This window comes from Asterias rubens, chromosome 12 (genome assembly GCF_902459465.1).
Source record: "Asterias rubens chromosome 12, eAstRub1.3, whole genome shotgun sequence".
Classification (NCBI taxonomy): domain Eukaryota; kingdom Metazoa; phylum Echinodermata; class Asteroidea; order Forcipulatida; family Asteriidae; genus Asterias; species Asterias rubens.
Window position 1 is genome coordinate 349,954 of NC_047073.1, and position 13,411 is coordinate 363,364.

Here is a 13,411-nt window from a genome sequence, read left to right on the forward strand (position 1 = left end):
CTGAACTTTATTTTCAAATCCAAACATAATGGAGGTGTACATGAAATGCATACAGCAAGCTTGGCAATTCTGCTGGAACTACTAAAAAGTCTGGCTTTCACTTCAGGGACTAATTTCATAAATCTGTTACAGAAAATACAATACTTTTTCTGCTTAGACAGATTTTTTATACATTACGACTTTGTGCTCATAGTCTTTATGAACCTGAAAATCTGAGAAGTTCTTTGAACACAAGAAGCATGGACTAAGATTTGAAACCAAAACTTAAGGCCGTCAAGATTCTTAGAATGAAACTGGAAAAAGATAAAACAGAACCCAAGACTGAAGCTGCCGTTTAGAGCATATTATGTTTCCAAAGACTAATTGTTTCATATTTTTATAATAATAATAAAAAAATATCATAATCAACTCATAGAAAGCAGTTAAAACTGGTTTTCATTGTGATGTGTATTACTATACCCAGGCATGCAACTTCAAAAAATGCCTACTAATACTTGTGTGAAACTGTGTAGCTTTTCACTTGTCTTTCTAGGCCACTAATGTTGAGCTACAAGCCCTACGCTCTTGTGGATTTTCCCCTTTTATTTTATAATAGCATCAACCAGGGGAGACACTGATAACTGCAGGCTGGATTTGATTCCATTGTTTTTGGTTAAATACAAAAAAAAATCTGTCTGTTCAATTTGAGACATTTTTACTAATTGAGAAATCTTAAGAAGTTAAAAGAAAACTAAATTGGCACTCTATCAAGTAGTGTTTTTACTTGACAAACTGAAACCCAAAAAATCTATGAACTTTTGCAATCAGCCAACTCCGCCACTAAACAGCAAAGTTGAATCAGTGTTTGTACAGGCTGTACAGATTGATCTCAGGCCAACTTTCCTTCCTGTCGTAAACACAGAATGGCATTGTAATCTGGAAAGAACCAACAACAACTTCCTCCACAAATGTTCTTACTCACTGAGGTTTCCTTTTTGGCCTTGCTATCATTTGCGAGGGGTGTACATGCTTGGTGGGTGTCACCATAGAGGAAGGACAGAGTGTCACCCTCAATGTTATATTGGTAGTTTTTACTATTACTGATCTGAATATAAGATAATACTTTATCAGGAAGCAGCAGCCAGCCAGACTTTGAGGTGGGGGGGGGGTAGGCACAAGTGAGGACATCTATGGAAATATCATGGTTTTTCTTTTGCCAATTTAAGTTTGATGTCTTTGTGATGCCATGTTTTTAGACTGATGTTGTCCGTCTTATGTTCTTAAGAGACTCTCTATGATTCAAAATTATATTTAGAATTAAAAAATAAGGGGCATCAAGGCAATGACCAGGTGCATTGAGGTACGCCTCTGTTACTGTCATGAACTCTCAGGTCTTAGACTAAATGCCCCACATAAAAATATAAGTGAAAATATAATAAATTATTTCACAATATTATTCTTGTTCTTTGGTGGATTTCACAAAGAGTTGAGACTAGTCTTATCTCGAGTTAAAACGAGTTTCTCATAGGACTACCCATGCGTTTTTTTTATCTCCAAGTCCTAGGAACTCTTTGTAATATCAGATACTTATCTTATAGATCTGTTTATGAAGGGCATCCTTATTGTTTCCTGCACTATCTGTATATTACCAAGTTTGTATGCTTCATTATTGAAAGGGAAGGGGCACTAAGACAATTAATTGTACATTTCTACTGAACAATTTCAAGGGCACAAGGGGGCATAAAGGCAAGTATCAGGTCTGTATTTCTGCTAAACAGGACATCACAGAAACAAGACACTAACAAAGCACTTGCGCTTTTCTCTGTCTAGCTAGTAATAGGAAACTTGCTGGTGAGCACGTGAGAAGAGAGAGCAATTTGATGTGCTATCAGTTAGTGTTGTAGCCATGATGTGCAGTGCCGGGCAGGTCTACCCAGAACTAACATCGCCCAGCACTCTGTGCAAAATATACTAAGGTGCTGCCCAGCACAGATTTTCCCCAGATTACACTTCAGCAATCTCCCTAACGTTATCTAAACATGAATAATTTTGTTGAACCGTTTACCTGACTCAATTGGATTCAGAGCCCAACATGGCCAAAATTAGTCTAGCTGCTGCTACCAGTCTTCATGTAGACCTACAAGGGCACTACCTAACAAAACGAAAGGCTAGAGTGTCACTTGGGCAAATTGGAACGAAAGGGACAAGTGCTAAGTACAGAGGTCATACAGACATTATAACTGTTGTAGCTAGTTAACATTACAGTGAATGTGGCATGGTTGGCTTGTGCATAAAGCGCTCACTTCGCACCAAGGTGCCCCGGTTTGATACCCGGCCAGGGCCATATGTGAGTTGAGTTGCGCGTTGGTTCTCTGCTGTGCTATAAGGGTTTTCCAGACCATCCAGTTTTCCTCCCTCAGGAAAAATCAAACACTTTCGATCTTTGGCTTTCGATCCTATTAGTCATTATGGGTTAATATGGCTGGCAGCCAAAGGCGCCCTTGAATGCCAGCTTCTCAAACACTTTGTAGCCGCATCCTTCGCAATTCAGCTCTTAGCTGAGAGTAAGGATGATAAGCCCCCCAAATTATTAAATACTTAGTTGCATTAATTTGATCTTGTGCCCATGGTACACACTGGTAGAATTTATTTTTATTTTTATAGAGATAATATTAATAATATCATTTGTTTGTTTACCCTTACACCAATAGGCCTAGTATCTCATTACTAGAAAAACAAACTTCATCAGTTTTCAAACTGGATGGAGCCAGATTTCGAGCAATATTGTGATTTGAGCAACTTCGGTCATGAAAGGTCACATTTCTGCAATTTCATTGTACAATTTTATTGGTTTGTGTAGGCTGTATGTATCTTCGCACCAGCAAAAAAGATTTGGTTGAATCATAGAGCTATATAAAGCTCTATTGGTTTTTAAAATACAATTATTACATCTATTGATCTAAATTGTTGTGATTCCATTATCTGCTGCTAATTAAACAATTTGACTTTGCCTCCCTTCACTGGGCAATCTGAGTAAGTAGTGGTTGATAGAACATCAGATTGGCTCAGCAGTTGATTTCTCTGTCTTTCACCTTTGTGAAATCCGGTTCGTATCCCACCTCGGACCAGAGCCTTAGCGTGTAGACTGGGTTTTCAGTTCCTACCTGATCGCGTGCGTTTTACAAGAAAATCTTTAACTAAACATTTCTTGTCATTTCCTCACCTTCCTGTTATTGACTCTTGTGCTGTTGGGTGTGTAAGTAAATAAAGAAATAACTAGTTTTGCTCAGCCATTAATACTAATGATGTACCCAGTCATGTCAGTATGCACCTCATAATTTGGCAAACAAACTATAATTGAATTCTAAGCCTACAACCTGCACCAGTGACTAATTATGGTACATGTATTTTATCCTTCATTGATGCTGTAATAGACCGATCCAGAAGGCTCCGCCCACGACGCACGTGTGAACAAGAACTAGTGGGGTTCTCCAATGCCTTTCTGCACAACTTTATCGCGCGCGCCAAGATACGCGCTCGCATGTCGGACCTTATTTGTCGGATCTTCGTTGCGTTGTGATTGGTCAATACGCAATGGGTCGGAGCTTAATGGATCGGTCCATTTTGTTTCATTCAAAGAGCAAATTCTAAAATGAACAACAGGACAAACATGTTTTTGCCAGTTAATGTACAGCATTGTATTTTGAAGCGTAAATCCAAACCCAACCCTCTAGTTTTCAATAACAAAACAAAAGGCACACCTTGTATAAAATTTTATCAATCTTAATGATCAAGTTGTATGAATAGACTAGTATAAAGTTTCAAGGGTGTTACTTTGACTTAGAAGACCTGACCTTTGAACCTTTCACGGGGTAAAAGTACAAGCTGCCACTTTCTCAATCTTAGATAAACATTGGTGTGACATACATCTTAAAGGAAAAATAGGCTATAGAATTGGTTTTTGCCAACAAAACAGTTGCTGGCAGAAGCACTTATCAAAACCCATTACATAAACTGACAAACCTGTCAAAGTTTGAGATCGATCGACCTTCTGGGTCACAAGAAAAATAATGAAAACCTACACATTTTGCATGACTTTGATTCATGTTTAAAATGAATAAAATGCTCACTAAGCGATAAACTCGAAACTGGAAGACAGTTTCATTTACCTCTCATCAAATATGAGATATCAGACAGAAATATTTCAAGGGATGTTTTCTTTTATCATCATCATTAGACCGTGTAAGTTCTATATAAATCTGTGATCTTAGACAAGTTTTTTTTTGTTACGATTCTGTAATGTTCCTTCAGTAGTGGTTTCTTATACTTGTACAATACATTTTACCTGACACATTTTTCTTTTCTTGCTTTTATTTTCAGCTGGACTTGTGGACTTCACATGCTTTAACAGATTCCCAGTGCTTTTAAGTTCTGCAAATAATGATCAATTTATTGGTGGCTACAAAGGGAACGAGGTAGTTAATGCTGATGTTACATTTGGAAGGACAATTAGAACAGGCACTGGTGGCGACCTACCACAATCATCATGTGCCTGTGCATATGTTCAGCAATATTTAAAGTACACAAGACAATATATGAAATGTCCAAGTGGCAGCTGCTCATGTGCTGATAGTCTTGGTGGTACTACAGATTGTCTTTATAGAATCGGTGCTTTCTACTGTGAGATACAAGTTGGGACAACAACTGAAATGATAACAACAATAACTCTGAATGCGGAGGGTAAGTATGTGACAATTGTCAAAATTTGCATAGTATTTTACAGGCCTGGAATTTCATCTTTGAAAAAGCAATTTGCCATTTTCATTTTGCAAGGGGCACTTCTATTTGAAAATCTTAAAGTCAATGGGAAACTTTAAATGAGGCATACCAGCATACCAGCAATTGAACCATATTGTTTATCAATTGCTGCAATTACAATAGACCTAAACTGGTTCATCAGTCATTGTTTTCACTAAAACTTGACTTCTGAAAACACTCAAATTTTTCACATGTAGGTTGCAGCTTGTATGGTGTGTTTGTTTAAAAACCAAGGGATGAGATTATAAATTTTTACTCTTTAAAAAAAACAAACTTATAAGACTCGCTATAGTTCCTCATTCCATAAATATCTCATGCTGTGAAATTATGATCCCACACCAACAATTGAACCAATATCAGAGACACACCATACATTCAACGCTGACCCTGGCATTCTTGTTAACACTTATTGAGATCTTGTTTCATTTCCTGAGTCGTTATAAACAGGAATCCAATCCCCAATCAATTTCTTTAATAAAAAAGAAAGCACAGGTCTTAGTACTAAATCATAGAACAATACACTTTTAAAACACGAAATGTTAACTTAAACAAACGTTTTGGTTTCATTTTAGAAAGTAGATTTCATCAAACCAAAAACATATAGGTCCTATATCCGGGATGTGTCCGGTTTTCCTGTGGAATTTTGTTTTCAGATTTGTAAATAGGAATTCTGGTCTGATGGTTTATGAGTCAGTTTCTGGATCAATTTCACAGTGAGTTGGTGAACTTGCCAATTCAGCAATCATCAGAAATCACATCATTGCGACCCTTCCATGGCAAGAAAACAACCCTAAAAATATGACATCTTGAGAAAACAATTGCAGAGATTTTAGCTGTTTGGCCATAAAACGAGATGATATGACATACTCAAATCCATTTGTACATGTAGTATGCCTTTGAAACTTGAAAATGGAAAAAATGACATAAATTTACCCATGAATGTGATCTATTAAGATTAAGAAAACAAAACATTTTTGGGTTAGGTTGTTTTGCCATAGTAGGGCCGATTGGCTCATGCATACTGACATCAACCATCGAGCCACTCAACTAAGGGTCCCCCATAGTGGCCGATTGGCTCATGCATACTGACATCAACCATCGAGCCACTCAACTAAGGGTGCGTTCGTTTAGCTTCCCTGGGTCGACCCGGTGTGTGGCAGTGTTTTTTTTCCAGGACGAACGTAGGTAATTATCTGCACACGTTCGTCCTGGAAAAAGAAAACGCCACACACCGGGGTTGACCCGGGGAAGCTAATCGAACGCACCCTAAGGAGGCCTCAGGATTGTTTTGAAATTGATAAAAAAAATGTCTGTTCATATTGTTGAATTTGCATCGGGGATAAAGAATTAATTTGGTTTTACCCTCACACCGATGTGTGTTAGCACTGTATACTCGTAACTTGCCCCGAGTTCTGTGGTACCTGCTGCTAAAATATAGTATTCAAACTGCCTCTAGCTACTGGGAAATCTCTGTGGTCTAGATGTAAGACACTGCTCTAGAATTACAAAGGTGGTGGGTTTGAATCCCACCTGATGCCTTTTCACACCAATGTTTATTTGTTTGTTTCACCTGCCTAGCTACCATTGTACCTGAGCGACAGACAATCACAGTTAACTTAGGAGAACCTGTCACGTTTAGCCTAAGCTTCCCATCAGGAGATATCTCAACGCTGCGATGGAGACGGTCAACAGATTTCATACACGCTTGGGACGATAACCCATCTCCCTCTATCAGTGCAGTGACAGAAGAGGATGCTGGAGTTTATGAATGCCATGAAGGTGGTAAAAGGGGTGAAGGAGTCCATGCTATTCTACGGCTTATTGTTAGAGGTGGGTTTGTTATATTTCAATTTTCTCAGTAAAATTTGAACTAAAGTGATGGTCCTCTTTACTGTTTATGTGAAAACTCATTCTTATTAAAGAATGAATCTTAATTTCATATTTCTCGTAATCAATTCCTTATATGTATATATGCAAATGTAAAACCTCTTTTGACAAAATCAAAACACATTTTGCTTTTCATGTATCTAATTTCAGATCATGACATTTGTTGGTTGAGCACTGAGACACTCTTGTGTTGAAACGCCTTTTGATTTTGCTTGGTCACATTTATACTTGTTCAGTACATTGTTTTGTTTCTAGGATGTGCAAGTGGTCGTTGGGGGCCAAGCTGCTGGTCTGTTTGCCCAGTTTGTTACAATGGCGGTATGTGTGACACTGAATCAGGTCAGTGCATATGTGCACCAGGCTTTCATGGATCATATTGTCATATTGGTAAGTACAACCTATCTAGGCCCAATTGCATGGGGCTCTGCATCGCTGAATTCTGCGCTTACGATCAGCTTTCTCTGCTAAATTTTTAATCAAATATGTAATCAAATAATGCCTAGTAAAGAAGAGTTTACACATGCTCAAGCAAAAACACCCTGCTAACCTGTGAAATACGCTTGGCGTAAGCGAGTAATTCCCGTTTTTCGTAAGTGCCAATTCTTTGCCTACTCTAAACAGAGCCATGAAATTGAGTCCTGCATCTCAGTATTGTAGCTGTGCATTGTATTCATGGCCAACTGAGTTAAATTGAGTCCTGCATCTCAGTATTGTAGCTGTGCATTGTATTCATGGCCAACTGAGTTAAATTGAGTCCTGCATCTCAGTATTGTAGCTGTGCATTGTATTCATGGCCAACTGAGTTAAATTGAGTCCTGCATCTCAGTATTGTAGCTGTGCATTGTATTCATGGCCAACTGAGTTAAATTGAGTCCTGCATCTCAGTATTGTAGCTGTGCATTGTATTCATGGCCAAATGAGTTAAATTGAGTCCTGCATCTCAGTATTGTAGCTGTGCATTGTATTCATGGCCAACTGAGTTAAATTGAGTCCTGCATCTCAGTATTGTAGCTGTGCATTGTATTCATGGCCAACTGAGTTAAATTTTGGAAAAACAATGAATGGTGAATAAATTCCAACTATTGAACAAACTGTGCAGTTGGTAGAGCTTCATTAACCAGAGGACCTTGGGTCAAGTCCTCCTCATTTTTCTTTCTTCAATCCGACTCATTAACAAAATTACCAAGTCAGTTTGGCTTGTGGTTCATGACTTAATATTTCAGTATTTTAAGCCCAAGGTTTGCTTGTTGGCTTCTTTTCAGAGTTTAGTCTTGCCCATTGCTTTTGAATATTTTTTGCATTGTGCTTGTAGATAGTGATTTGATGCCTTTTAGGAAATCTTCAGGCTTGGTTTGCTGTAAACTTGAATTTCTGTATCTAAAAAAGTAACATAAAATGAACAACTGTTTGTTTACTTTACAGCTGCTGGAAGTAATAGATGGGGGCTTAATGCAACCAGTTTATGTAGTAGTCGAGAAGATCGCCATGGACACGTCTGCAGGGGAAACCTCCTCTGCCTTCAAGATCCATTTGGCTGCGCTTGTGCCGCAGGATTCAAGGGAATTGACTGCACAGATAGTAAGATGGATTTTATCTTTAACTGTGTGGATATAAGAGAATATTAAGTGTTGCAAAAATAAATGTTGACATGCAAACTTCTTGTGCCGGCTCATTATACAGGGTACTTTGTTTATAAATTCTTTCTGTGTTCAAAATTATGTGTATTTTGTTGTTTGAAAGACACTTGACCCTTAAAGATTATAGGATCAGATACATTTTAAAACTTCAAAAACCTGTAGTTAACTGCAGTCCAATGCTGACACGCTACTTGTAATACCATTAATGTGCATGTACATAATACCTTCACATGTCCAAAGTACCAAAAGAAGAAAACAATGGGGCCCAATTTCATAAAGCTGTTATATGCAGAAAATTCTGCTAAGCAAGTTTCTTAGCTAAGCAAGAAATTACTGGGGTGCCGGTCACAGCAATTGTACACATGTAACTGTAAGGTGTTCTTGCTGGTAACCAATTTTTCATGAGCAAAGGTTTGTTGTGCTTAGCAAGTTTTGTGCTTACAGGTTTTGTTATGCATTTGTGCCAGGTCTCAGAACCTGGGGTCGATTTCACAAAGAAGAGTCCTAACTTAATAGGACCAGTCCTATGAGTTAGAACCAGTAACTCGTCATCCTAACTTGAGATTAGACTAGTCTTTACTCTTTGTAAAAATCCAGCCCTATCATAGAAGGGGAGGGTGCAGATGGACGATTTCTGAAAACAGGGATGACACTTCCAATTCTTTGAGTGCTCCTCTTGCAATGTGGACATAGGCACATTGTATGTTTCCTTAACATTGTAAAAAAAATGGACAATTCTACTCGAAAATGTGTGAGTCACTATGAAAAGGTCAGGCATTACTCTCATTAACTTTGAATGATTATGTACTTGCATCTAGGCTGTCCACCAAACACATTCGGGTCATACTGCAGCCAGACATGCCACTGTGCCACTGGCATTGCTTGCCTTACGGACACCGGTGAATGTAATGATTCATCGTGCAATGCAGACTTCTGTCCACAACAATGTGCAATAGGATGGAAGGGAAGCAACTGTCAAGGTAAAACCACAGGCATACCCGATTTAAATGACAATGCAAAAATCAGACATCAAAACGAAAAAGTTTTTTTTTAAATATTGTCGTTAAGCCTGGACGATATCAACAATTTTGACTGGCGATAAATTGTTGGGTAAATATTGTCGATATGAAGATATATCGCCAAGATTTTTAAAATTGAAAGTTCCAAAAGAATGAGATAATGGCTCAAATGAATGCAGAAAAACAGTTTCACTGCAGGGAGGAAATCACTTTAATGAGCCAAACAAACAAAACATGATTGAAAACAAAAAATTAATCCTTTGTTTTTTTAATATCAATATGCTGATAATCAAAGTGAATTATTATTTGTTCACACAGTTTTGTATTTTTGTTTGTGTGGTTTTGTTTGTTTAGTACCAATGCCATGCCCAGTTGGTTTCTATGGTGAAATCTGTGCACAAGTATGTAATTGCTTTGGCAACGAACAATGTGATGATGCTACAGGAGAATGTGCAAATGGTTGCCAAGAGGGCTTCATTGGGTTAACTTGTGTTGAAGGTAAATCTTTTAAATTCTTCCTTGTAGTCATGTTTCCTGTATAGTTAAAGACACTAAACACTATTGGTAATTGTTAAAGACCAGTCTTCTCACTTGGTGTATCTCAACATGCATAAAGTAACAAACCTGTGAAATGAGCTCAATTGGTTGTCGAAGTTGGGAGATAATAATGATAGAAAAACGACTCTTGCCAAAAGGAGTTGAATGTTTTCAGATGCTTGATTTCGAGACCTAAAAATGTAATTCTGAGGTCTCGAAATCAAATTTGTGGAAAATTTATTCTTTCTCGAAAACTCTGTTACTACAGAGGGAGCCGTTTCTCACAATGTGTTATACTATCAACCTCTCCCCATTACTCGTTACCAATAGTGTCCACTGCCTTTAATAATAACAATGACTGACTCTACACTGAATCCTCTGAATCCATAATAATAGGCCCAACTCTCACATATTTAAGAGATGTTAAATTTGCATTGGGGATAAAGAATATTAATTTTGGTTTTTACCCATACACCGATGTGTGTGAGCACTGTATACTCAGTACTTTCCCGAGTCCTGTGAAAAAAAATATTAAAAAAAATATCACAGGCATGTTACTCGGGTGGGATTCGAACCCACGACCCTTGCCATTCTAGAGCAGTGTCTTACCAACTAGACTACCGAGGTTGCCCGGTAGCTAGAGGCAGTTCAAATCCTATGTTTTGGCAGCGGGTACCGTTAAATTAATATTCTTTATCCCCGATGCAAATTTAACATCTCTTATATCGTTGCGGTACCCGCTGCCAAAACATAGGATTCTAACTGCCTCTAGCTACTGGGCAACCTCGGTAGTCTAGTTGGTAAGACACTGCTCTAGAATTGCAAGGGTCGTGGGTTCGAATCCCACCCGAGTAACATGCCTGTGATATTTGTTCACAGGACTCGGTAAAGTACTGAGTATACAGTGCTAACACACATCGGTGTATGGGTAAAAACCAAAATTAATATTCTCACATATTTATTCAGTCTCCTGACGATGACTAGAGCAAGCTAGTTGAAACGTTGAGTCTCATTTGTATCAGTTTTATTACGGTAGTCGTTGTTTACTATAAGTTTTTACTCTTTTATCATTCAACTTTTTGACATTAACTTTTAAATTGTCCCTGTGAGATTTTTTGTGGTGCACTTAAAACTACAAATGCTTAGATTAGATTAGACCAATTAAGAACTCACTTCGCGGTAGTGAAGTAATCATGATTCACTATTAGTATACTATAAGCTAAAGTAGTAGTTGCATCCAATTTTCGACCTTACGCCCAGGTAGTAGTTAAAAAAGCAGGATGGTTCTTTTCAGAATTGAGATGTCTCCCTTTTCAATCTTTTTGACAAACTCACCAGTTACTACTAATTGTTGAGTTATAAATGTATTGTTTTCGTTTGTTTTGTCTAATTAAAGATGGGACAAGAGCTATAACTGACCTCCGTCAGATGTACAAACTAAATGAAAGGCAACCTGTAACCATCACATGTGAGGCAGTTGGAAATCCGCTTCCAGATCCTTCTCATATCGTACTATTTGGCACCGATAATACACAGATTTTACATGCAAGAACCAGAATCTTTGACAACTTGAATTCCTACAAGAGGACCAACGAGTTTGAAGTGGATGGAACAATGGCAACACAGGGAGCATTGTTTACTTGTTCTGTGTTCTCTGGAACTGACGTCGACCCTGTTCACAGCCAAACACTCTCGCTGGAAGTTTACCGTAAGTTTAATTAAACTTCAGGGCCAAATTTCATAGAGCTTAAATTTCTTCCTTGACAAAAACAGGATTATTAACCAAAACTTCCTCTTGTTGCGTTGCTTGTTACTGGGTATTAGCTGTTGTTTGCTTGTCCTGAACATCACGTGGAAATTTGGTTGGTAATCCCGTTTTTATCAAGGCAAAAATTTCATGCTTAAGCAAATTTCTGTGCTTAGCAGCTCTATGAGGTTGGGCCCAGATCCCCTTACCATTGATCAATATTGTATTTTATCGTGTGACTCGCTTGGATTATATTCTAGTTGATTTCCAAAAAATGTTCTTGCTCTGAACTCCATGTAGTTGAGATTTGTTTAATTTTCCAAAGGGACTCAATAAACCCTGTTCTTATTGGTCAAATTTGATGGCTTTACTTACTGCGTACTACTGCCCTTATGGTACTCTTCTTCTTGTGTCCATGCCACTCAAGTGATACCCTCCAGTATAATGGACACACTGAAGTGTAGTGTCCATACACTCAGCTAGAAACCATTTTCTTAGAGCTGCTTAGAATTACGCTGACCAAATTCCTGCTAAGCCAAACAAGCAGGATACCAATCACAGACTGTACTTATGACACTGTAATTTGGCTGGTAACCTTATTCCGGTGAGCATATTTTTGTTCTTGTGCTTAAAAAAGTAGCTCTATGAAATTGGGCCTGTTGTCTTCTGGTGTTTACTGTTTGAGAATACTGTAGGTGAGGTATGGCGTGTCATGGCTGAGCTGTTTAGAGCACCAGGCTCAAGCTCTGGTATCCCTGATCAGCAGTGTTGGTTTGAGTCACGGATTGTTGCACTTGTGTTCCTGATGTCCCTTTGAATGGGACATTAAGTTGTGGGTCCTTGGTAAAAAAAACAAGAAGTCTTAGGAAGAGTTGGGGATTAACACCGGTGTTTCTGGTTAAGTTGACCTATGAGGCATTCTTGGTTTTATTACCACAAGCTAATGATAATAAATAATTATGATAAAAGTCTTGCATGTACTTGAACTTACTAATTTTCAACTGTTTCCTTCACGCTGTACAAGGAATTTAATGTGTGAATCATTGATTTACCAAAGTGTTCCAAAAGATGCTATACAAAATAAATGGTTCTGTTGTTCATCTTCTAGGTCTACCATATCTCACATCAGCTCCTACAGTTGATGCAAGTTTTGGAGATCCAAACCAGGTATCAATTTCTTGGGACCCCTGGTCATCAGACAGCGGTAATGGTGAAGGACCAGTTGATCGATACATAGTGTATTATCGATATGCGAGTGATGTGGATGCAGCCTATATTTTCAGTGAATCTGCTGGGACGAGTAATTCTCTGGTCATAAATGGGCTGAACATCGACACAGAATATGATTTTGTTGTCGTCGTTGCTAGGGCTGGAGTTGGGGGAGCTGGACGCCCAAGCTCCAAGACCACTGTTAGGACCGAATGTGGAAGTAAGAATTTTAATTTAGAAATTGATGAAATGATAGTTACTGAATTTATAATAATTGGCGGTCATAGGGGCATTTACAATTTGTGGGTGAAAATTGAGAATTGGTAGTTTATCTTAAATTTACCACGAGACTAACCTCTTAAAACCTGGATATGTTAGCTGGAAGAAGACCTCAAGTCTTGGCTCGGCAGCTGTGGCAATCTGTATCACATTGCATGGTTGGGCGGCTCTACGACCCCCATGATAGATACCGCAGAGCATGACGTTGTCTTTAAGTGAAATGTTGCGCTGGATCGGGTGAGTTGAACTATGAAAAGTGTTTATGTTTGGAAAGATGTTTGGAAAGATGTTTTAAAATT

General features: G+C 38.3%; 1 protein-coding gene across 1 annotated transcript in view; it reads left to right on the top strand.

Moving 5' to 3' along the window:
* Positions 1 to 13,411, top strand: part of LOC117297662 (receptor-type tyrosine-protein phosphatase T-like) — a 43,793-nt gene that overhangs the window by 881 nt on the left and 29,501 nt on the right. The window contains exons 2-9 of the mRNA XM_033780810.1: positions 4,360 to 4,719; positions 6,376 to 6,627; positions 6,940 to 7,071; positions 8,107 to 8,262; positions 9,140 to 9,301; positions 9,695 to 9,838; positions 11,274 to 11,585; positions 12,733 to 13,053. Coding sequence (XP_033636701.1) covers positions 4,360 to 4,719; positions 6,376 to 6,627; positions 6,940 to 7,071; positions 8,107 to 8,262; positions 9,140 to 9,301; positions 9,695 to 9,838; positions 11,274 to 11,585; positions 12,733 to 13,053 — 1,839 coding nt within the window. The remainder of the gene's footprint in view (positions 1 to 4,359; positions 4,720 to 6,375; positions 6,628 to 6,939; positions 7,072 to 8,106; positions 8,263 to 9,139; positions 9,302 to 9,694; positions 9,839 to 11,273; positions 11,586 to 12,732; positions 13,054 to 13,411) is intronic.